This window comes from Triturus cristatus, chromosome 12 (assembly GCF_964204655.1).
Source record: "Triturus cristatus chromosome 12, aTriCri1.1, whole genome shotgun sequence".
Lineage (NCBI taxonomy): Eukaryota > Metazoa > Chordata > Amphibia > Caudata > Salamandridae > Triturus > Triturus cristatus.
Window position 1 is genome coordinate 607,906,429 of NC_140595.1, and position 24,593 is coordinate 607,931,021.

Genomic DNA, 24,593 nt, shown 5'->3' on the forward strand with positions numbered 1-24,593 from the left:
ATTATTTATTAGTGCAAAACTGTGTGCATTTTGTACTGCAAATGTGCATGTGGACACGTTTAAATGTCTATAATCTAAAGACCAGACAATATGAATTATTAGGTTTCATTACGACAAACAAGGGATTATTCATGGGTGAGGTGCAATTCTCTATCACATCCTGATATTCAAGTTGATCTAGGATATCCCTGACTTGTTTCTTTGCTTCATGTTTTATTGGGTATTGTCTCTGTGGTTGAGGAATTACTTTTAATGGTATTTCGTGATGATGTGACTCATCATCCCACCCAACATGATTGTGGTTAAGTGCAGGAGCTAACGCCCACTCCTGCGCTTATGAATTTTTTATTGATTCTGGTACGAGGGCGGAGAAGGCAGGTAAAATAACTTCTTCCATTGGGCAATCTATTACCAAATCAGGTGGCCAATCTTTTTCGGCCAAAAAAATGTTGTAACCATATGTCTGGTTCTCCCAAAAGAGACCTTTTACCTTCCTGGGTATGTCTAGTTCCCAGATTATCTCTACCAAGCAAAGCAAATGTGTCTTTGATAATCTTGGTCTGTGTGGGAGTGAATTCTCTGACGCGTTGGCGTATAGCCACCGCTGCTGCCTTCCCTTTTATGTTTCTTAACAAAATGGACGATACCTGGGCAGAATTGCCCATCAGTTTCATCCCCAGATCAAGGCAGGCTCTACCCTGTACTAATTCTGAATCTGTTTAGGTACATCTTGTATAACTACTATTGAAGGGGTACCATGTGTTCTGGTATATACTGCAGCGAAGATTGTACCCCAAGTGACAGTCTTCTATCGGGGGAGCCATCCCCATTGGCAAGCAAATTCTCGGTATTCTGTGTTTTTCCTACAGGCCCGTATGGGGATAAACTGTTTCAAGCTGTGCTGGTTTTGTGCTATCCAGAACGGAATTTGCTCCCGGGTGGTGGAAATTTTTCCCATAATGGCATTCAGTGTTTGTGGGCTAATACCTGTAGTAACCCTCACAGGTTGGGCTGTTAATGTTCTCATTATGTATTGTGTAAGGTTTCTGTAAATGTTTACTGAATCTCTGTAGAGTGTACGCATTCCCGCTGCTGATAAAGCAACAATGGATGCGGTATGTATGAAGCTAAGACTGGCCAGGTCGCTCCTTCTCTGCTGAGCGGACTAAGTCTCACACGTTCTGTGGTATCGGGTAGGGCGGCTTTAAATCAATTAGTGTCCTTTTGGCAAGTTAACGTGACTTTTAAGTCCACGTATGGGAAATATTCATCAGGTGGTTCAACTTCAATGTATTCATGAAATAACCATGTGTGTACATCTGCAGGCGGAAATTTAACCCAAGAATAGAACTCCTCTGTTCTGAATACTTTGTGTGCCTCAACCACGAAGGTAACATCTCCAGCTGTTGCCGGGAGGCCATGTTGTAGCAATTTCAAAGTAACTGCCTGTCTGCAATTTTCTGAATTATTTAGTCGAACTATCTGCTCTTCAACGTCCTCAGTTTGTTCGGTCATTATCGCAGCAGTTGTAATTTAGCTGATATTTTATAGAGATATGATATGCACAATGCAGGAACTTCTAATCCTCCATGCTTGATTAAACTACAGCCAATACATACGTTATACCTACTCTGCTGACTTCAGACGTCTCCAGTTTAAATGTGAGTAGGGGCCTCTGAGAAAGCACAACTGAACTACTCAGATTAACAATTAAATAGGAGCCTAACCAATATTGGTGGCACCATATCGGGGAAACTCCTACTAATCCATAGGATCTGCGCATTGTTTGGACAACATAAACTAATGGCCTGGTACTAAGACTGGTTCTGGACACCCCCCACAGAATATGTTGGCCTATAGACCAGCTAACACAGTGCCACCGTAAGCACCCATAATCTATCAGGGAGTGAATGGTTTCTGGCAGCCACTGAACATGACAATCCTGACCCTCAGGGATCGTGGAAACAGTACAGAACGTTTCGGTCAGTCACTCATGCTCACTTATTCTCAGAGAAATGTACAGAGAATACACAGTGGGACGTTTTCAATAATATTTATTGAACCAATGATATTCTTGCATAACATACGTGTGCTGCAATGATTAGTAGACAGAAGCAGATAAGTGTGATTACAAGCACCCAAAAGGTAACTAGTAGCTATAGTTCTACCATGGTACAAAGTTTATATATGCAGGCATATAATCGAGCGTACTCCGACGATGCGGACCCTACTCTGAGTGTATCTAGAATGTGTGTAGGTGTAAAGCCAAGAATCCCTCCAACAGACGATCCAACCCCATTACCTGATGGGATAGAGTGAAGTACAAAATGTCAGACCGCTGCATGGTGAATTCTCAGCATGCAAGGAACTCTGTGTCAATGAAAGGGCCTCCTCTGCTTATCTATTAGGATGCTCATCTTTTATAATAGAAAGCAGCTTTGCGATGTGCATATTGATTAGTGATGTCATGGATATGTAGATAGCTCTGTCGCCCCGTGGATGAAGATAGTGATGAAATTTGTACATATGTAAAACGAGACCTTGTACATGATGTTCAGGGCGTTGTAATAATGTTGTAAGTGTGTAAACAAGTTTAGTTTTAGGGGAACTAATCTAACATTGTCGTGCACACAAATATGTGCAAAAGGTGATAGCTGAGAATGTTATTTGTGAGGACAATGTAAGAAATAAGCTGCTTCATTACATGGGCCTAACTTGGGACTATAACATGATTTTACTAGTACCAGAAGTATGATCTGCTTTCGCCAGGAATGTAGCCCCCCTAGAAACACTGCCTAATATGTTCTACTGACCATGTACAGACCAGCACCTTTCACTCAATCTCAGGATAATGTTTCTCCATTGATCACGGTGTCCATGAAGCTAAATGCATGGATTCTGTTTCTGAAAGACCAGCCCTAAGGCCCTTAAGAGCTGTCTTTATAATAAGTCTTATATTTTGGATCTGACGAATGTGTAGCAGGAGCCCTCGAAAGTGTTTGGCATTAGTAGTAAGACTCTACACTACCAACAACATGGAGCGCTGAGGCCTCTGTTCTATCAATCTGAAAGAGTTAAGCTGTACTCAGCTGCCTTTGAACTCTTGCAGCTCTTTACTTTGGGTTATCTCTAAAATGTTCCTGTGAATGAGATGCAGGTGCCAGGTAGAATGCTTCAATGTTTCAGGATTGTTCATCAGGGACTTTTTCCTCCTCGCTCTTCATTACTGATCTCGCTCCTTCCTCATCTACATTTTCAGGCATCCCTTGCACCGTTCATTGCAATCTTTTGGTCTGTTTTCCCCTAGTTATACCAAATGGTGCATGGATGCCTGCCTTTGTTTAATGTACTGCATAAAATATTTCTTGAAGCTATGATATTTCGCTCTGTGATTGTGTTTCTCTCTTGTTGTCAGGTACCTCTGTGATGCAAGTGACTGCTACTGATGCAGATGATGCAGAGGACACTTACAATGGAGATGTTTCTTACAGAATCATAGATCAGTCACCAAAGGTGCCCAATGATCAGATGTTTACAATCAATAAGGATACTGGAGTGATCAGCGTGATCTCCACTGGGCTGGACCATGAGGTTAGTGGAAATGTATGAACCTTACGAATCCCATTGTAGCAATCTAACAACATTTTGAAACAGAATAACATTTAGCCCAGCTCAAGCGGGTCCTCTTCTTGTATGGGCCCTGTTATCCGTTGCATTATGTGGGATCCCTCTTCTTTCTGGTGTGGTCAGTCCTCTACTACCCAAGTCCAGGCATGACCACCTTCTAACTAGCATCATTGGGCGAGGCCTCTGCTCTTCAGTGCTCAGGGAGCCTTTGCTATTCAGCAGTGTGTTGGCCTCTTCTCTCTTTATCCCCTCCTAAAATAGAAAGCATTCTTGATCTGTTCCTCCAGCAGCAGACAGACCACCCACCCCAAGAGTAAGCTATTGCACCCTCCCTGAAAACAAACTGCTTGCATGGGTGTGTAGTTCTAATATTGAGACGTGGGATGTACTGCATAATCATACATTAATTTAAATGCCCTTTTTATAAAAAAAGATTGTCTGTAGATATGTTGACTTAACATGTCCAAAATATAAAATGTTATGGTCCTTATTAGAAGTGATTTAGTAATACTGGAGGTAATATTGCATGGTGAAACACAAATTCCATTGGGTTTTCGTCAGTGCCTTATACCACTCCCCCCCACCATTCAGAGTTGCACAGATCGGAAACGGGGTATTATTTACATATTTCCCAAACTGCAAAACTCACAATATTTCATTTTTCTCTGCTTAAAACCTCCAAATTTTGTGTGTCACTTATTGGAATAGGGGTAATGTTCTGAACTAAAAAAACTGGAATACTGATTTTTTTTCCTGGACATATTCTGCCACCCTTCTACGATTAAATATATGTGTGATGAAATACCACCATGCATTTATATTCAAGCCATAATTGTAGTTTGCAGGCAAACACCAATTTGGGCTTGACACAAGATTGCTGCAGTTCTTGAAATGAGGGCCTACGGATCTAAATTATAGTAAGAAAAAAAACAGTATTTGTAAATGAATCTTTATGATGTTGTTGAGAAAGACAGAAAATGTATGGAAAATGGAGAAGGGACAAAAAGATCAAATCAGAGTTCTGTGTCCAAATTGAAGCATAGCTAAATTCAGATTGGGTATAGGTAGACAAAGAGCTGTTGAGACGAGTAGCGAGAGAATAGAACAAGATGGTCCCCAAGCTGAAACTATACAAGAAATGAATAACCAAGCCAGGAAAGGCAAAATGTTAAATACAAAAGTCAATTAAAAACATAAAGATATTGTAAGCTAGTGAACATCTGCAAGATGAGGAGAAATCCACTAAGTTAAAGTAAACTAAAAATGGTAAAAAGACAATTTAAAATGAGGAAGAGCGCCCATAGCCTAGGATAAAGAGAAGACAATTTGATGAAACTGGATTATATAAGGAGCTTGAGTATGACTCTTGGCATAAAAAAGGGAAACATTTGACGAATTATTCTGATGTTGTACATCTGATGGCAACATAGACCAGTTATGGACTGTTAACAAAAGTTCAGATACAGAAGCTGAGTAGGAGGAAAAATGATATATCCAGAGAGGTCTAAGATCCCTGTGTTTGCTTTTGAAAGACGTTAAGGATAAATGTGTCTCCAGGAGAGTGTACAGGGACCCCCAGTCCTGTGTGTATCATTTTTGTGACAGTGACTCATCTGTAAGTAAACATGTCCCCAGAACAAGAGTTCAATAGATGGGACTGGGACTGAGGAGGACTTATGCAGAAATTAAATCACCACCTGTTCCTCTCACTATTAAACCTCCGCCTAGATGAAAATGAAATTCATATAATCCTAGAAGAATATTGGGATTACGATCATAACAAATATATGCAGCACATTACAGCGGTGGACCCTAGTACCAGGCAACAACTTCTATACAGTTGTTTAGATTAGGAGCACCCAGGAGCGACAGCCTAACCATTTGAGCTTTGGCCCACTGAAGCACACTGCTTTCATCATTGGCATTAGTCCGTCCTCTGATGCTAGTTATGAGAACTAGGTTACATGCAGATGATGTTGATGATGTCTCGCTGATATTTGCGGCCTCCTGCCAACTGTTGGAGCTGGTCATCTGTTTGACTAAAGACCCAGCTTTAAAAGTTAAAGGATGATCCTAATAAAGGCATCACTGCAGGTAGAGGCAAAACACTAAATGAGTTTGCAGTAGATGCTGTGTTGGACAAACCAACAACTTTACCTATGGTTTTGGACCCTCCAAGTGCTCCCTCTTTTCCTTGAAGTGGGTCGCCACAGTTTGGGTTGGCCAAATTCAGGGCAAAATTCAGCAATATAGGAACCCTGATATCATGTAATATAAGGGAGGACCCAGGCAGGTTTCTGAAGTGAAAAATCAACCCTGGGTCCGCTAAGAGAAAGGCTATTTTCAGAAACTTTCTGTGGTGCTCCTTCTACTCTTCAAATCCTCTCACAAACTGTCTCATGCCCCTTTCAGTCTTGTCCATCCTCAACGTTGTATTATGACATGATAGGCACTATACATTTTCTGGTTGACCCTAAAATGTTCCGGTGTGTGAAACCACGCACAGCATTCACAGACCCTAGTCTGAAAAGTACACAGACCCCAGCCCAAATGTAAACACACAGAACATAAAAATCTAAATATGGTCTGAATGCACCCTCAGCTTGTGCAAAACGAGGGCAGAGTCCTACTGTAACCCAATTCTACTTCTGCGAAGAAGCTCCATGATACAAAAAAATCAGACTGTACTCCATCTAGGTGGTACGCTTCTAACAGAAGTAGTGTACACAGTAACAAGTAGCGCATATGAACAGCAGCAGCTGCGTGCAACTTAATTCCCAGTTGCAGCAACAGTATAAAGTTAAAGTCCTCTGCTAAATGTAGAGACCTCTGCAAGGAGTTAATCACTCAGAGAGCTTCATTTTTTGTTTATAACCAACTTTAGTGAACTTTTGCGGCAGAACGATTCACAGCGCAGGCATAAAATACTTTTGCAAAGGTCAACAGTGATATCTGACATCAGCTTAGCAAAATAATACAGATTCATAACTGTATCCCATAGTAGTTGCACCAGGACCCCAAAATGTGGCTATGTTTCTGTGGGCAGCCACGAGCTGCGCAAATTGCCTTCTCTTGGTGCACACACCAGTCCATCCCCCTACGCCAGCACCTAATGGTCGTATGGGCCCGTTTTTTCAGGCTCGGGCCACACCCCATTTGGAGACCAAACAGGCCAGCCCCCAGACGGTCCGCTCTGCCCTTGATCCCTCAAAGTCCCCCACCAGCCCCAGCAGCACATTATGGGGGATAAGCTCCAGGGTGTGGCCCAACAAAGCTGACAGTTCTCTGCCCACTCCCTCCCAGTACGGCTGCAATACCGGACAGTCCCATACCACATGGAAGAAATCTGCGGCCGGAAGGGCGCATCTAACACAGGTGGCCGGGATCCCAGGTGTAAGGTGCTGTAATGCTGCGAGGTAAGGTACGTTGCACAAAGATAATTAAATTGAATCATGCGCAGGCACGACGAGATTGCCAGTTCTCGGGGTACAATGCACACCTCCTTCCAGTCATCCTCGTCCAGTTCTCTCACCCAGGCCTCCCACCTCCGTCTGGCTCATTCCAGACCGTCCGGCGCGTGGACCGACAACGAGTGGTAAAGCCTTGAAACTGCCTCTCTACCCAACAGCCCAAAAAAAGCTTAGCCTCCAATGGATTGTACTCCGGAAGAGAGTCTCTTGGGAGATTATAGGCCTGCAGAGCAGGGAGTAATTGAAGATAGCAGAATAACTGTGTGCTGGACAGGGAGTATTGGGTCTGCAGATATTGGAATGATGCAAGGTTACCTCCTTTATACACATCCCCTAAATAGGAAATCCCAATCTGATCCCATGAAATGAATCCCTCCAGAGCGGAGAGCTGCGAGAGCCACATTCCCCCAAAGTGGGGTCATTCCCGTTGGCCGATGATCCTACCGTATGAGTTGCAGGGCCATCCTCAAACACGTTAGGGACACACGGTAAAAGGAGGGAAGCATGACTGGGAACCGTGCCCCATACAGGAAGTCGAGCAAGCTGTTTAGTCCTAGCCAACAGATCTCTAGGCGGTATGCTTGTCGTGCCACCCAACTGTGAACCATCCATTGATTGGCACTATCTGGCCCGCGAGGTGATACTGATACAAGTCAGTAAACCCTATACCACTGTCAAAGAGGGATTTGCACAGTGTTTCTAAAGCCACCCCGCGTCTACCACTCACCCAGATAAAGCTAAAAACTATGGCCATCAAGGATAGGGGTAGTTGCGCCGAGGAAGTAGAGGTAGCGCGGTAGGCATATCTTTTTAAAAAGGGTAGTGCACCCCATAGAATTCAAGGGAAGAGTCGCCCAGTAACTCAAGTTGCGGTCAAGTGTTTGTGTTAGTCCTCGAAAGTGAAGGGCCCAGGCTAGGTTGGAAGGAGGGGGACACATGAATTCCCAGGTATTTGAACAAATTCTGTTGAATAGGGATGTTGGGGCACCAGCTCCGGCCATGAGCGTTCCCCTTTACATCCACCAAACAGGATTTACCCTCGAATGCCGGAGTCATCCTCGACCTGACATCAATAAAAGGATGTCATCTGCATAAAGCGCAATGCAATCTTCTAAACCATTCCCCCACCGCCAGACCCAAAATTGAGCACAGCAGCGAAAGAGTTGCGCCAAGGGCTCAATTGCCAGGGTGAAGAGTAGCCGCGAGAGATGACAGCCCTAGCACGTCCTGCGCGCGATAGGAAATGGGAGGGATAGGACTCCGTTTACCCTAACCTGGTGGTCGGCGTGTTATAGAGGAGACTCACTATGCGGCGAAACACCATCCCCAGGCCCGCTCACAGCAATACCCTCCCAGGAAGCCCCTCAAGACAGTGTTGAATGCTTTGGTAAAGTCCACTTGCAGAAGTGCCAGTGGGCCCCCAAGGTCCTTCGCTTGGGCCAAAGCTGTGTGGACCCTGCAAATACAATTGCGTGTACCACGGCCTGGGATGAAACCGCCCTGGTCTGGATGGGCCAAATGTGGCAGGGCCCTCGCCAGACTGGTCGCCAAGATTGTGGTGTAAATCATGATATCCGCGTTAATGAAAGAAATCGTGCGGTAGGCCGAACATTGGTCTCTGGGGAGGCCCTCTTTGGGCAAAACCACAATAGTGGCACAGTCCAGTTCAGATGGAAAGGATCCCTGTTGTAAATCAGTATTGTAGAAATTCAGGCAGTGAGGGCAGAGGATCTCGCGGAAAAGTTTATAGTACTCAATAGTGTATCCGCTGGACCGGCCATTTTCCCAGACTGGAGTGCCCACACCGCAGCATGAACCTCCTCAAGAAGGAGGTCTTGATCCAATTCTTAAGCTTTGTTCTGGGCACAGACCGCAATGGAATGTCGTTCAGAAGGGAGAGTGCTACTTCCACAGGTGGGGGCGCGAGCATAGACGATGGAAAATTATGCGAAGGTCAGGGCAATGGTCGGCAGCTCCTCCTGAAGGCGCCCCAAGGACTCCCTTATCACCTGGACCACCCTGTCCGATCCCTCCTGAGTCGCCAAACAGTAAATGAGCTTGCCCGACTTATCTCCTGAGGCATAAACATTTTTTGTGGAGGCCATCCAACACCGTTTAGCCTCCTCAAGAGAGATGTATCGCTGTTCTGTGCAGGCCACCTCCACGAGTCAGCGGGTGTCCTCAGCATCACGGCGACGCAAGGCAGCCTCCAGGCGCAATATTTGACCCTCTAGTTCCATCATGCACGACAGGTGGTGTGCCTCAATGTGCCGGGTATACCCTGTGATATAGCCTCTCAAGGAAGGTTTACTGGAAGTCCACAGCGTCGCTGCCGAGGAGACCAAGTCCACATTGATCTAAAAAATGTTTCTAGCTCTTCTGAGACGAAGGTAGTGAACTTGTCGTTTTGTAAGTACCAGGCTTTAAATCTCTACACGGAGCACAGACCCTCGACCTGAAGCCCCCAGGACATCATAAGTGGGGCATTGTCAGAGATGCCCAGTGGAAGGATGTGAACTTATTGGATTGGGAGCAGGTCTGCCGCAGGCAACCACAGCCAGTCTATACGGGTGTCCGCGGCATGGGCAGCTGAGTGATAGGTATAAGCTCGCTGGGTGGGGTGCCAGGAACGCCATGTGTCGCATAAGCTGACGGAGTCAGCCCATGAAGTAAGGCAGGTCAACTGGGTGCGTCTACCTGGATACGAGGCTGTGGAGGAATATAGATCGGGTCCGGGACTGCGTTGAAGTTGCCGCCGACCACCGTAACTCCACAGGGGAGAGCCAAGAGAAAGGATCTGAGTGTCTGGACCGATGGCTGTAGCATGGGCGGAGGGATATAGCAGGATAGCATGTAGTGTCTGGCCTCCAAACAACCTTCAATACCTATGTAACACCCCTGTGAGTCTGTGTGCTGCCTAGAGTCTGCCAGTGGGAAAGACTTGTGCAGTAGTATAGCAACCTCCTTGGAACCCTGGGAGAAACCAGAGTGATAGACCATGTCATAGCTGAGTCGGCCCAAAAAGGCACAGCGAGTGCCCAGCAAATGAGTCTCCTGCAAGAAAATGATCACTGGTTCATGGCGCTGGATGTACCGCAGAGCAATTCAACCGGTCCAGGAGGCCGTTAACGTTCCAGGACAGTATCGCTAATTTAGGGGGAGTCATGGCAGTCACGAACAAGGAAAGGGGGCCCACACCCAGTGGCAGAGTCTATGTGGGCCACCATGGGACATACTACATGGGACTGTGCCAGATTAAGAATTGTGGTGACTGAGTCTGCCGAAGACAACCTGAAAGGGAAAAACTCAATAAAAACATTTCGAAACACCCACTCCCGACTTCACGCCAGGAAGCATCTGTCGCCCTTTAAAAACTACCCTCAACATGAAAACTCAGGGGTAACATCTGTAGACACAAGGCGCCCTTTGGAAAGGATGCAGTGCCTGGCAACATAGGTTTTGGTTATTGTCTAAGAACACGTAAAGTTGAGCACCAGGAGTACTGTTCTGTTCAGTCAAGGTGGAGAGGAGGACCGGGAGAGGCCCCCGGGTCAACATCGCCAGATCTGAAAACCATGGGGGTGTCTAATAAGCTGCCAACCAGTGTTTGGGATGGCAGGGGCGAGACCACCTCCTTCCAGGCCTGGTCCGGAGTTTCAAAGAAGAAGGTAGTCAATTGAAAGATGATATTAAGACGTGCAGAGAAGAGGAGCATGTATCGTAAGCTAAGGGCTCAAAGCTTCTACTTCACTTCTGCAAATCATCTCCGTCATTGCTGCACCGCTCTGGTATAATCAGGGAAAATAAGGACTCTAGAGTTGGAAAACAGCAAGTCTGGCTGAGAGCAGGCCTCCTGCAGGAGGGTGTCCTGATCCTTATAATTGAGGATCCACTTGATCACCGGCCTAGGAGGAGCTCCATGCAGGGGCTTCGGTGCCAAAGAGCGGTGCGCCCTCTTGATGACAAAGAGAGCAGACAGTTTGTCACCAGGGACCCATGATTTAAACCAGTCTTCCAGAGCCCAGGCAAGGCCCTGCTGCCCCAGGGATTCAGGGAGGCCAACAAGTCGAAGTTTATTGCGCCACGACCTGTTCTCAGCGGCCTCTGCTCGGTCCGTGAGCACTGACAAGGAGGCGCTCATCTTAGACAACTGTTTTTTGAGAGTAGTAATGTTGTTCTCCGCTGTGGACACTCAGGTCTCAACCTCCATCGTCCTGTCCAGCACATTGCGCGGGTCTTAGTGCAGCAGAGAAAAGTCCACACGAAGGCCATCCACCTTAGCCGCCACCGCTTTCCTTGAGTCCTGGATGGCCTCGCGGATTACCCCCAGGTCTGCCGTGCCATCCCCTGCTGCGCCGGGGGAGGCAAAGGACTGCCAGCTCCCCTGTGTCCACCCTGGAATCGGGCGGTAGGAAAGTGTACTGGTCGATCCTGGTCTGGAATTGGGTCTGTGTGGCCACCTTCCCGTGCCCCATCCCCAGTAATGTTGTGAGTCCAGCAGAGTAAATGAGTTGGAGAGGTCTGCCCCCAAGCCCAGGGCCCCCAGCCATGATAGAAAAGCCCCGGTTCTCACCTCCTTTAACCAGTAAGCAGAGTCCCGTCGTGTAGAAGAGCGGGCCCAATCCAAGTGCCTGGGAGGGCATGGAGTCTAGAAGGTGGGGAGGAAGAAAAAACTTGTGTGGGTCACACCTCCACTGTCAAAAGGCCCATACCTGCGTCGGGTATAGAGAGGTCCCTCAGACACCATACTCAGGTGGGATGGGGTGGGCACAGGGTTCCCGGCCCCAGCAGGTCCACCACCACGGCTCCAGGTCAGGTGGGGCTGAGCAGGCCCAGCCAAGTCCCAGGGTCGTCCCACCAGGTCGGCAGGATCCCATTTTGCTGCAGCAGATTCATGAGCGCGGTGGACGGGAACAAAACACAGGCCCAACTCCAGTGTAGTGCTCCTGATCCACCAGGCAGGTCACCTCCCACCCCGCTGACTCGGGGGAAGGGGCCCACGTAGCACCTCCCACAAGTCTGGGTGCTGGGCCCTAAATCCAGGCCAGCCATCAACCTCCGCCTCCGCCCAGCCGCACTATGCGTCTTCACTCAACTGCTTGGGGGGAGGAGGACCGCTCCTTACCGGGCCTATCGACCGCGTCTCCACTTCTTTCTGGGCCCCTTGCGGCCTCAAGCACCACAGTAGAGTAGCCCCTGGGTGAGGTCCACCATCTGGATCCTCTCAGCTCGGCTAAGCCCCGGTCCTCGCAGCCACTGAATCCACTGCAGAGATCAGCGGGAGGACAGCAAGCCAGACAGGACCTCCATCCACTGCCTCGTTTGCCAACCCCCAAAACAAGGAAGGGCAGCCTTCCCCAGGTGCACCGGGAGCGGGGAGGCGTCCCCAGCTGGAGCGACTCCCGCCCCGCAGCTCAGTAGGCCGCGCTCAGGAACAACCGGTCACATTGCCTCCCTCGGGGTCCGATGTGGATCCAACAGCACCAGGGGGAGCACAGGAACAAGCCCTCACACCTCAGAACTCGGAAAAGGTGCCGTTGCCAGTCAGGATGGTAGGTCATGTTAGTCGGGCGACAGAAGCGGACTCAAAGCTCAACCGCCTCCTTAGCCATGCCCCAGAGAGCACCATTTTTACTCACAAAGTGCATTTACCATATACCCTATCAATTACCACACTCTATGAATTACCAAAGTTTTGGCACAGCATCTCTTGGGGTTCAAAGCTTACAGCTTTAACACTCCATCCCTCAAAACCTGTACCTAAAAATACAATTCCGTTTTTTTGGGAGATGGGTGAAGATCTCCAAATAATCTGAATGTAACAGGAAATTTGACAACATAGTTGACCCGTAAACTGTTAGCTGTACCCATCTTAATACTACTATGTTAACTTGTACTTTTGCTTTCCGAGTAGCGTTGTGAAGCACCAGTGAAGGGATACAAAGTGATATAGAAAAGAAAAAAACTGAGAAATCTGTGTACTTTTTGGTTAGGGCCCATGTGTTAAACAGAGCCTTGTAAAATGTTTTTCTATTCTTGAAGGCATCAGACAAAGATACTTGTTAAATCTGCTGCTAAGTATCATTTCTGGTTTCATCACTTCATTTTATGAGACACATGTGGGAACAGTTTTAATCTACATTATGCGGCTCTTCCTAAAAGAATATGTAAATTCACTGTTCTATTTTTTACAGAAAGTCCCCAAGTACACACTGACAATACAGGCTGCTGACTACGAAGGACGTGGTCATACGGTGACAGGCACTGCTATGATAAAAGTAATACCTCATGGATCATCAGTGGTACGTCTCCCACAAGGTCACAATCCATATTTTAAATGTTTTACTGAAAACAAAAGATTTCAGTATGAGAGAATGTCATCAAGATACATGTATTCTGGATACTCTGCATTGTTATAGGTGGGATTTGTGTGTCTATGTATGGTCCATCTGTTTACCAATCAAACCTAAAAACTAAAGTTTGGTGGAGAGTAAGATTTAGTTACAGCACAAAAGCTACAAACAAGTAAAAGGCACAAGTTACAGCAATGTCTTAATTTTAGCTCCCAACCTATCGTCTTATGTCAATCTTAATTCCGCCCTTGCCATACACGCTTTTCTACATAAGAAATGTTTCCACTCAAACAATACCACCTTCATAACTTCATACAATGTGAAGGTGGGGTGGAAGTAATGAGAAGACCTTAACAATAGTTAAGACTCTGACACCCTCACTAAAACCCATGCCGCCACACAGTTTTCAACCATACACACACTTCCACACACACACAATATTTCATAACATAATTAACAAATTAAATGTATCTAGAATGAAAAAACATCTATGCACATAATTAAGCAATATCAATAAATAGCCTCATCCTTAGGCCAGGATATCCTACAAATACCCCTTGTCACCATGCTTTGACTTGGAGGAGGAAGAAAAGCTAACAAAATCCCCCTCTTGGCAAAGTTAGTTAGGGGGGCAATTCTCCACCCCTCTAGGTCATGGCAAGAAACCCGCAAATAAGAACAAAATGGTGTGAATGCTATTTTAAAAAAAGACAAAAAGGCATAAAAATGCTGAGATCAAAGTATTTTCCACTACACTAGCATCTCATAACCAAGCCTAATTACAAGGAAGAATTTGAACATAAAAAAACTCTTCTAAAATCTTTTATGATTTTATGACTGCCTTCTCATTCCCAGGGACAACATATCATTCATATATTGTAGAGTCTCTAACTCCATGGCTTTGCACTTCCAAGTAAAATGCATCATTTTAGGGAAACCATACAGTCAACTGCTAAACATGGAATTTACCTGTTAGCCTTTCAGAGTAAACCATTTGAATTTCAGCCAGTCTCCAGAAGTGAAACAGACACTATTGGAAACTGAGAACACGCAAATCAGATACTGTCAATAAGGAGACAACAAACAGTCACAGTCTTGGAGACAGTTTATTGTAAGTTCGAACTGGACATATGGAAAGCCAGATGCTTCCTAGCACACTCTGCTGGTTGCAACGAGTTTGTAAATATTTATACAAAATGGTTCCCATTGTAATATATGGAACAACCTGAATCATCAGTACGTGCAAACAGTTAAGAAAAACTATTTCAGCAGTTGACACCTACGCACACAAGCTATATAAAATAAGCATATATTTTCAGTGACATTTGCTGTGGATATCCTTATCACAAGGGCAGGTTTTCTTTCCTTCTCTCGGAATCAGCATGCACAGCTAAAAACTGTTAATAGAACTTCCCTATCTCACATCTGTTAATATGAAGGCAAGAACTTTAAGTTTAAGCAAAAACAAGAATAACATACACATTATGAAATGGCGATGGGGGTACAAAATGAAATGACCATTTTTCAAGCTAAACACAACGCACATATGCTTTCTCAAACCATCCTTTGAACATTTATTCAACATTTTGTCCGTTTGCTCCATTTTCCCATATCAATCTCCATAATTTCTGCTATAGCCTTATCCTGCATCAGGAGGGCGATAGACATCACTACAGTTTGTGATGGGTGTCGGGGAATGCACGCGGACATACATGCTGGCAAAGCCTGAATGAGGATACAGAAAACTATTAAAGCTATCATGAGCAACACAATGTCCTTTATAAACCAGCTGCATCCTTGTATATGTGTTTTTATATTGCTTTGTTCATTTCTGATTCCCATAATGCACTTATCTTTAACTATGGTGCATATCCCTCCTCACTGGGCTAAGAGGAAGTCTGTGGAATATTTATTTTGTCCTGAATACGTTTGCATGCTTTTCCAGTTCTAAGGTGAGGCTCTGGAGGGTGGCTATGGTGGAACTGGATAATACTTGTAATTTACATCCAAAATATTCTCTATTTTTTTTTCTTACCTTGGGCACCGTCCACCCCCCCCCCCCCCAAGGTCAGTATGGATGCCAAGATATATCCAAGTGTCAACTCATTGATATAAGTGTTCACTTCCAAGTTTTTTTTTTACCTCATCACAAAATCCTCACCGAGTGTCCTGTACCATCTAATTTATGGGTAAATATCAGTACATGGTACTCCAAGGGGCACGACCATTCCCAATGCCACTTCTTCTGTGTCATTGTAAATATTCAAATAAGTCACATTGGATAGGAAGAAAAATCCTGGTTGGGCATACAATGGACCCCGCCCTAGATAGTTCACGGAGTTATATCTGGTATTTATTGTAATATTTAATATTTTATCGTGTTATTAATTTAGGCTGCATATGTGCTGTCCCTGAACAGTTATAAATCAATGTTGTTTTGTTTATTGTTATTGTCACAGCAACTTGTATAGTATCCTGCTTTCATTGTCACTCTCATTTGCCCTGTCAAAAGCACATTTTTCTCATCAAATATACAGAGTCACAGTATATATCGCAACCGTGGTACCCTAGCCCTTGATGTATTTTCATTGGAAAGGCAAGGGCCTGAGTAGGCGACTCCAAATCGACCTTGTATGTTTTTAAAATTAGGTGGCTTGGTGCGTAACCAGTTCTATCTAGATATTGGGTAGGAAGCCCACACGGAATTGGTTGAATGTATAAGGTAACAGACTTGTTCTTTCCCAAAGATTCGTGCCAATTGGAAGATGTTAGTTGCAGTATATGGTGGGCGATACAATTATATAAAAAACTGCCAGAGCCATTATTTGGATATTTGCCGGTGACATTCCTATCCTCCCCATCACTAGGTTGTGTTTCGTCACCAGTAATTCATGACACTAGACCCAATTGTAAACTACCGTTGGTTGGGTCAAGAAGATGGACTTACTGTAAAACGTGGGCGGAGGTTATTGCAAGGTCCTGAATCCTTGATGGTCTGTGGTGTTGTTGCAGCTGCATATGTAATGCGCTTCTCCTTCTCTGCAGGTGGAGGCAAGCATGGGTGCTTTTTTTGCATGTGTTGAATGGATCCAATTCTTGTAGCTTGTAAATTGATGCCCGTCTGTGTCACAAGAAGTACTTGCACCGGTCCCTTTCACAGAGGCATGTTAGACTGCTGGAAGTTCTTTACCATTACCCATTCACACGTCTGGATATTGTGTCCAGGGCCCTGCATGGGCAGTGGCAGTGCATCTTTGACCTGATTGTTAATGGCAGAAACACGTTGGATCAGTTCCACACAATATTCTTTTAACAAGGTATCTGTTATTTGTGCTGTTAACACAGTTTTCGGAACCCCCCAGCAAGTCAATGGTCAGTCTGTCACAATTTCACGGGGGCTCAACTGTGTTATTGAATCTGGTGTAGTTCACAAACTCATTTGTGCCATTGGCAGAACATCCACCCATATCAAAGTGGACTCTACACATATTTTTGCTTTCAGGATGCTGTTTCTTCGCTCCCTGCTGCTTGGGGGTAATAAACACAGGTGAAACTTTTGCTGAGTGCCCATTGACTTGCATCAATTTGCTGATGAAATGCACCCCATTGTCACTAGAAATTAATCGTGGCAAAACAAAATGTGGGAAACGTTCCTTTAGGAGACATTTAGCTGTAGTCAATGCATCACACCTTTTTGTTGGGTACCCTTCAATCCATTTAATAAATAGGCACACCGCAGTCAAAACGTATTGGTATTTGTTTGTGGGTGGCCTTTCAACAAAATCCATTTGGAGATGCTCAAAAGGTGCTTCAGGGAAAGGTGCGAAATGCCCGGCTAGTGCTGGTATTCCTTTTCCCGCATTATGTTATGCACACACCATATACTTTTTACAGATCCTGTCTGCCGTTCTTCGTATTTTGTCATTCTTCCAAAATAGTCTCATGCTGTTCACTACTCCATCACGACTTAAGTGTGATGGACCATGCATCATCAGTGTCATAGGTTACAACAGTCTGTCTGGCAACATGAACCTATATCCGTATTGATCCTTCCAACACCCACTCACTAGGGTACCATGTTTCTGCCACCTTTGGAGTTCCTCCTTTTTGGCTTGATTTTTTAGTCCCGCAATACTATTATGGTAGAAATCATACATCGCCTACAATTTTGTTATGTGCATTACATTTTACCATTGTAACTCTTTTTGGTAATAACAGTGCATTCAATAGTTTCAATTAATGCGCCATGCTGTATTTTAGTTCCTCGAGACATGAGGATACCTCTTTCTGTCCACAGTCTGCCGAAATTATGCACCACTCCGAATGTATATTGGTTATCAGTATAGATATTTACAGTCAATCAGGCTCTTGTTAGGGCTGTCAGTTCAGCTGCCTGTGCTGATAACTCAATTAGTCCATATGTTTCTAGTACATCTGTAATGTTTAATCGCATAGGCTGCTGTAGTGATACCAGCCTTTAATTTAAAACATGAGCTATCCACCCACAGATCCCCACCTCCATTCTTAATCTTGGTGTCTTGCAAGTTTAAGCAACCCTTTATCTGTTCTTCTGTTATCAGTAGACAGGCGTGTGGCACTTCTGTCTACCCTTGGGGTTCTGACAACACTGCTGCAGGATTGAGTGTACTCCACCTATTGATGGTAACGTGGACTAAATAGACATAGTTCATAATGGGTCAATCTAGTATTTGTTAGATGTGTCTGTGTTCTGTTCAACAAGTTATCTACAGAATGGGTTACATAAAGATGGACTGGGTGTCCCAATATCAACATTGCAGCCTGCTTGAGTGCCCTTAGACAAGCCGAGAGACCTTTGGCTACTAGGTCAAGTGTGAGGGAAAAACATGCACAAGGTCGTTTTTTATTTTTTATCTCCATGTTGTTGTTTTAGCGCGGCTAATGCACAACCATTCTTTTTGTGTACAACAAGATTAAAATCTTTAGTGTAATCAGGCATTAAACAGTTCTTTTTTAAATAACTATAAAACCTTCTTGATGGCCATCTGTCTATGGTAACAGTACAGGAGTGTCTTTAGTAGTCAGTTGCAACAATGGTTTAGAAATGAGTGAGCAGTTAGATATCCATTGTCTGCAATAGCATTCCATTCCCAAAAATACACGTATTTATTGTTGTGTTGTGGGTGTCTGAAAGTCAGGTATTGTTTTCATTCTTTGGGGATCCAACCTATGTTCCCCTTTCGACAGGTGGTGTCCTAAATAGGCATCCTCTTTTTGAATAAATTACATTTTTGGGGGGATACTTTATGGCCCTTATTAGCTAGGAAATGTAATAATGCAATTGTATATTTGGCACATGCCTGTATGCTAGTATTTGCAATGAGAATGCCATCAATGTACTGTATTATGTTTTTTTCTTTACGGGGATGAAAGTTGTCTAATTGTGCTTGAAGAGCCTGAGAATATATGGATGGACTTTCAGTAAATCATTGTAGAATTTGTGTGAAACAGTAACTTCTACCTTTGAAGACAAAACTGAAAAGGTATTGGGAATCCATGTGTAATGGTATGGAGAAAAATACATTCTTCAAATCTATAAACGTAAAATAGGAAGCTTCACGTGGTATGTCAGCAAGTACTGTGGAAATATTTGGGACCACTAGGAATCTGGGCTTTACCATTTTATTACACTCTCTCAGGTCAACCATGAACTTCCAGACTTCTTTCTTTTCTTATTTGGGCCCTCACTCTTGTTTAATAGAGGAAGAACAGGACTATTGCATGGGGAGCCCTATATCCCCTTTATGACGTTTTTATATAAAAGGCCCTGTATAACTCCTTCAAGACCTTCCTCTCCTTCCAGTGATATCCTGTACTGTGTAAGCAAGCCAATTTAACGTTTTATCTTACCTCTATGTGGACAGGGGCAATGTCCATATGACCCACACCATTCTTGCCCTTTTCCTATACTTTCTCTTGCACTTGGTCGAATACATATGGTGCAACAAAGAAGTGTTCTCTGAACCTTCAAGATAGATGCCGCCTGCTGTGCACTTAATGTTGGCATGTAATTTCTGTAACATGTCTATCTCTAATAAATTTAGCTGACTTTTGTCTGATAACACAAAACAATGTTTATCAGTTATAGGCCCTATAGTGTAAGTTAAAAGTGCAGAAATTGGGTTCTTAAAAGGTAAGTTTGAAAATCCCACAGAGGTATTGAATGTTCCCCAAGAGGTGTGCATGTGGGAGAGCATTGCGAGAAATAGAGGAGTTGGTGATGCAGGAGTCAATGAGGAACTTCACTTTTTTCCCTTGCACTACACCTTCTACGTATGTGCACTCAAATCCACTGGTATCACCACCCCTTCCCTGTTCCCTCTCGTGCCTCCCTATTCCGTGAAATCCCAGATGGGCAATGGTACTGTTACCATCTGGTGTTTATTGTCGAACCAATTTGCCTGTCTTGATCTCAGAGTCTCAATGTTCGGTGTATATTAGGCATAAGGACCATTGTTAGGGTGGCCATTTAGGCGATGAGGCACTCCCTTTTGATAATTGTTTTATTCCTCTTGTCCTTTTACCTGGGGAGCAGAGTGTCCTAGTCTGTTATTGAGCAATAGTGGGCACTCTCTTACCCAATGTTTGGGATCCTTGCAGTTATGAAGCCCGTTCTAAACTGCAGTTCCCGGTTGCCTGTTAGGGGGGTTGGAGTAACTTCTGTTATTCCCTCTTTGGCCCCTTCCCTGTGATCTACCCCAATGTTGTTGCAATTGTTGGAGAAGTACCTTACTCTTCAGTTCCTTATGTTTCTTATCTTTGTTGGAATCTTCCTGGGCTTGGCATTCTGCATAGTATTGAGCAATTGTCAGTACTTCAGCCAATGGTTTCCCTTCCCAGGTAGGTTTATAGGTGTGGATGGATGTTTTTATTGGCTCCTTTAAGCTATTCACAAAACAATTACAAAGTGCTTTTAGAGCCCCGTCTTGGGTAGTGTCTATCTGACTATGGGCTGCAAGCACATTTTGTACTCTGGCAAAATAGGTTGAAATACTCTCGTCCCTTTTTTCTTTACGTTAATTTAACGTATTCCAATCTAGTCTTTTCCTGGGTACTATTTGTTGTATTCTAATTATTATTTTATATGGGACGGTCAATATGACATTGGGAAGGCTACCATCATCCTTGTCTCTGTCATATTTGACTTGGGTTATGTCTGCCCATTTGAGGTCTGTACTATCTTTCTCCACACGTCTATAGGTAATATGCAGGAAAACATCTGGTCAATGTCAGTTTTAACTGGCCTATTCTCAGAATCTTCTCTGTTAGTGAATACAATTCATTGGGATTTTCTCGGATTTCGGGATAGTCTTTAGAAATGGACAGTAACTAATTTTCTCCACAGGACGTGAACATCATACAGTGGCGTTTTCACATCAAATCCTGGCACCCCTTCTAAACTGTGCCATAGAGTTCTTAACAGGGAAAGAGAGAAGTGCTCCTGTTTTAGGGTCCCGGTCTTAATTAGCTTCCTTATGCATACGTACTAAGTACAGAAACCACTCTCAAAACATCTGTAGTACTTGGGTTTCTGTGGTAATGTTGATTGTTATACCCTTTATATATCCATTTATGACGCATAATTTTCAAGTAACTTTAACTAATATTTCTCTTTGTTGGAATATTTAGCTCTAAAATCTTTATGCTCCTTCCAGATATTGCTATTCAAATCCTGTAGGGTCTGATGTTGCATGGAGGGAGAGAAACCTCCTGGGAATAAGAGAGAACTATTCAACGTACTTGTTGGGTCAGGTACCCTTATAGAAAACGCCACACCCTGGCAGTGTTCACCCTCAGTCAATTGTTGCCTTTCCTTTTCCTCCTGCCTTTCCTGTTCTGTTTGCTCATAAGGAGGAGGCCTTCCCCTAATACCTTTCTTTAATATTTTATCCATATAAGATCTTCCTCTACTAGAGGTAGGTTGATCTTGTGGTTATTTTTGTCGCTTTCATTAGATCAGCCCATTTGTTCGTAGATAGTGAGGATACTGACTCAGTGTCATATTGGGAGAATAGGATTGGCTCATCGTCTAAGATATCATGGTTCATTTTCTAATTGTTGGACAACGCGGCATGGCTAATTTTGAAGTGGAAATATATATTTTTAATTCGGCTCAATTTATAATATGTTTTGTATTAGTAATAAGACTTATATACTTTACTTACGCTTGCTGTCTCAAAAAGATGCCTTTCTTCTTTATAGAGAGTCGGGACGGATTTTACAAATTAAAGTACTCCCACTATTTGGGTGTGCGTGACATTCTTGACTGCGGCTTATATGTGGCAATGATTTGCTGGAAAACAACTGGACCAATACTAGTTCCAGTATCCTTGAGACAATGTAAATTTCACATAAGTGGATATATACACGTGTCAGCATTACTGTCGCTCGTACAAAAATTTTGGTGGTGATGTCTAAACTATATATAAATATTTGTAATGTTTCTTATTGTCGTTTCCACATTATAGATCTTGTTGGACGGGATAATAACCCCCATGTAAAGTCATTCGTGACCTTTCAGGACGACAGTATTTTGTATTTCATCATTAATTAGCGGTGGGTCGCCTTCTCTTTCCTTTTCTATGGCTCTTTCTATGCTGTCACTTTTTCTCTATTATTCAATACATTATGATTATTCCTTGTCTTCTGGATTTCTTCTGACTCTTAGCTCCTTTCCCCTCTTGTCCTTTCATTGATGACAGAAAACAAGATTTATGGGAGCGAGCCTTGCTCTCTCATGTCAATTGAATGTTGATCTAGGTCTATTCGCCCTTCAGCCCCAATGGATCAGTATATATTATGAATTTGATGAACAAAACTTTTTGAGTGAAATTATTAGTTACTCAATCTATGATTAGGTGGTTCTTTTATATGTAATGTGTCTTTTGGATTTTTAGTCCCTCTGTTAGAGTAAAAAGGTTTTTTCACTATTTGTAATATGTATGAGGACTAGGTATTGGTCCCTTTCTGTCATACATACTGTTGTTCTGTCTTTGTGGTGTATCTATATGTCTATTTATATGTATTTTTATATGTGTGTCTTTCTGTTTGTAATTAACAGCCCTGAAGAAGTCCTGTATCAGGACGAAACGCGTCGGCTGTTCTGTTTGTAGAGTTACAAGAACTGAATGATGTATGTTCTACATAACATGAAAACGGAATAAAAGAAATAATTTTTGAAGAAATCTTACTGCTGGATATGAACTTTGTGATTGTCAGTTTTCTCGTGTGGTGCACCTTTGCTTTGATTTTATATATTTGGATTCCTTAGGGAATAGGCATTGTGACAGTGGGTGCCATTCAGTGTGCACGCGAATTCCCATCAAAATTCAAAGGGATAGTATTGTGGGAGTGATTGTGGGGGTGCCTGGTTTAGTCAGATTTTCAGGATCATTCCTCGCTTCCATGTACCTCCGTGTTGCTCCGTGGATGTCGGAGGTACATGGAAGCGAGGAATGATCCTGAAAATCTGACTAAACCAGGCACCCTCCCCTCCAGTGTGTGCTCATGAAGCTTGAACATTACGCCTAACTAAAATACCAATTTGGTCTTAAATCACTGGGGTCATTGTACCCTTGTTCACAGATCTACTAAACTTTTAAAGGTCTGGTGTATCAGAATAATAGGCATACAAACCATATTACTAATTCTATTGAGTGCAATAGGGATTACTAATTGTCGGTCCTGCTGAGTAAAGCAGTGGGGACTGCTTACGAAACATGTTGACCCAGTAGGCAGCCACAAATTTGTGACACTTCCTACACTCTTCCCCATTTTTAACGATCCCAGCTAGAGAACCGAATAAAATTGTTTTTTCTACTAGCCAGGGTCCTTTTAATTTTTTATATCTTACACAAAACCCTAACACTCACATCCCTTCACTACACATAGCCTATCTATTCATAACAACAGTGCTCCCACGTATTCGTAGGTAGTAGCACGCCCCGCCCCGTAGAGGGACGGGAAGACCCCCATGATGAAGCATGACACTATGGGATTCATAGTGTGTGAGGGGTATTTTAAAAACACATAGTGCTTTCCATGACATCTCATGGATAACTCATTTTTCACCTTACTTACCATCACTTAAAATTAAAAATAAATAAATATTATTAACTTTCACTTTTAGATAGGGTAGAACCACTTTTGTTTATTACATAATCGTATAGGAGGTAGGTTCTATCCCAGTACCTCTTCACTGCCTCCCTTTGATAAATTTTTGCCCCGCAGACTTAGTCAACTGTTCTGGGGAGCTCATAAGATGGTAAAGCTTCGTGATGAGGCGCTTACTTGACTTTTTAGTGTTTAACCACTTCTCGTATGGGGTGAGCGGCCTTTGTGCCCCCTCGTGTATGGATGGGTGCATAACCCAGTGGCGTATCTGCTGAAAATGATATCGCTCTGTCTCTGTGAGTTGAAAATCAGAGTGAAAGTCTTCAAAATTCAGCGGACCCTCGATGTCAAAGAAGTGGCCAATAGATCTGTGCCCTTCCTCGGTCCAGCGCTTGAAGGCTACCGGATCCAGACCGGGAGTGAAATCGGGGTTGTTAGTTATGGGTTTGAGTGGAGACAGAAATGTGGTGAGGCCGCAACAAACAGCTGTCGCATCCCAAACCTTCTGGGTCGCCCTGACGACCAGTGACCCATAGAGCCCTGTTGAGCATTGAGTTTTGCGCATAAAAGGAATTCTCCATGGGGCTGGCCTGCCAGGGCTCACTCCATAAAGAGCCAGTGCTTCTCAGACTCTTTCTGGGACCATTCCAATAAAGCTAACACAAGGAGATGATGGACGGAGCGCTGAAACTTTTCAGACACTCACCCCAGTCACAGATCAGGGTTGGATCCATCATCGTTCTTTAGCTCACTTCGCCACCCTAGTTCAGACACAGCTATATCCAAATCAGTCTTGACCCTGTGCCTCATGGGAACAGTCCAGCCCGAACTGCCAAGCCATGTCTTCCCTGAACCGGAAACAAGCATCCTGGGACCGGTTTCGGGCTAACAGCCCTCATCAGCCAGGCTAGCTTGAATCCAGTGGTAAAGTGAGCAAGGGACCCACGTCTGGGCATACCCTGCCTACTTAGGGTGAACAAAGCAAACACAA

At 44.1% G+C, this 24,593-nt stretch overlaps 1 protein-coding gene across 2 annotated transcripts in view; it reads left to right on the forward strand.

Moving 5' to 3' along the window:
- The window catches only part of LOC146776373 (5-hydroxyisourate hydrolase-like), a 341,771-nt gene that overhangs the window by 183,826 nt on the left and 133,352 nt on the right, over window positions 1-24,593 (forward strand). For both annotated transcript variants that reach the window (XM_085639327.1, XM_085639328.1), the window contains 2 exons: window positions 3,416-3,591; window positions 13,292-13,399. In XM_085639327.1, the coding sequence (XP_085495453.1) occupies window positions 3,416-3,591; window positions 13,292-13,399 (284 nt within the window). The remainder of the gene's footprint in view (window positions 1-3,415; window positions 3,592-13,291; window positions 13,400-24,593) is intronic.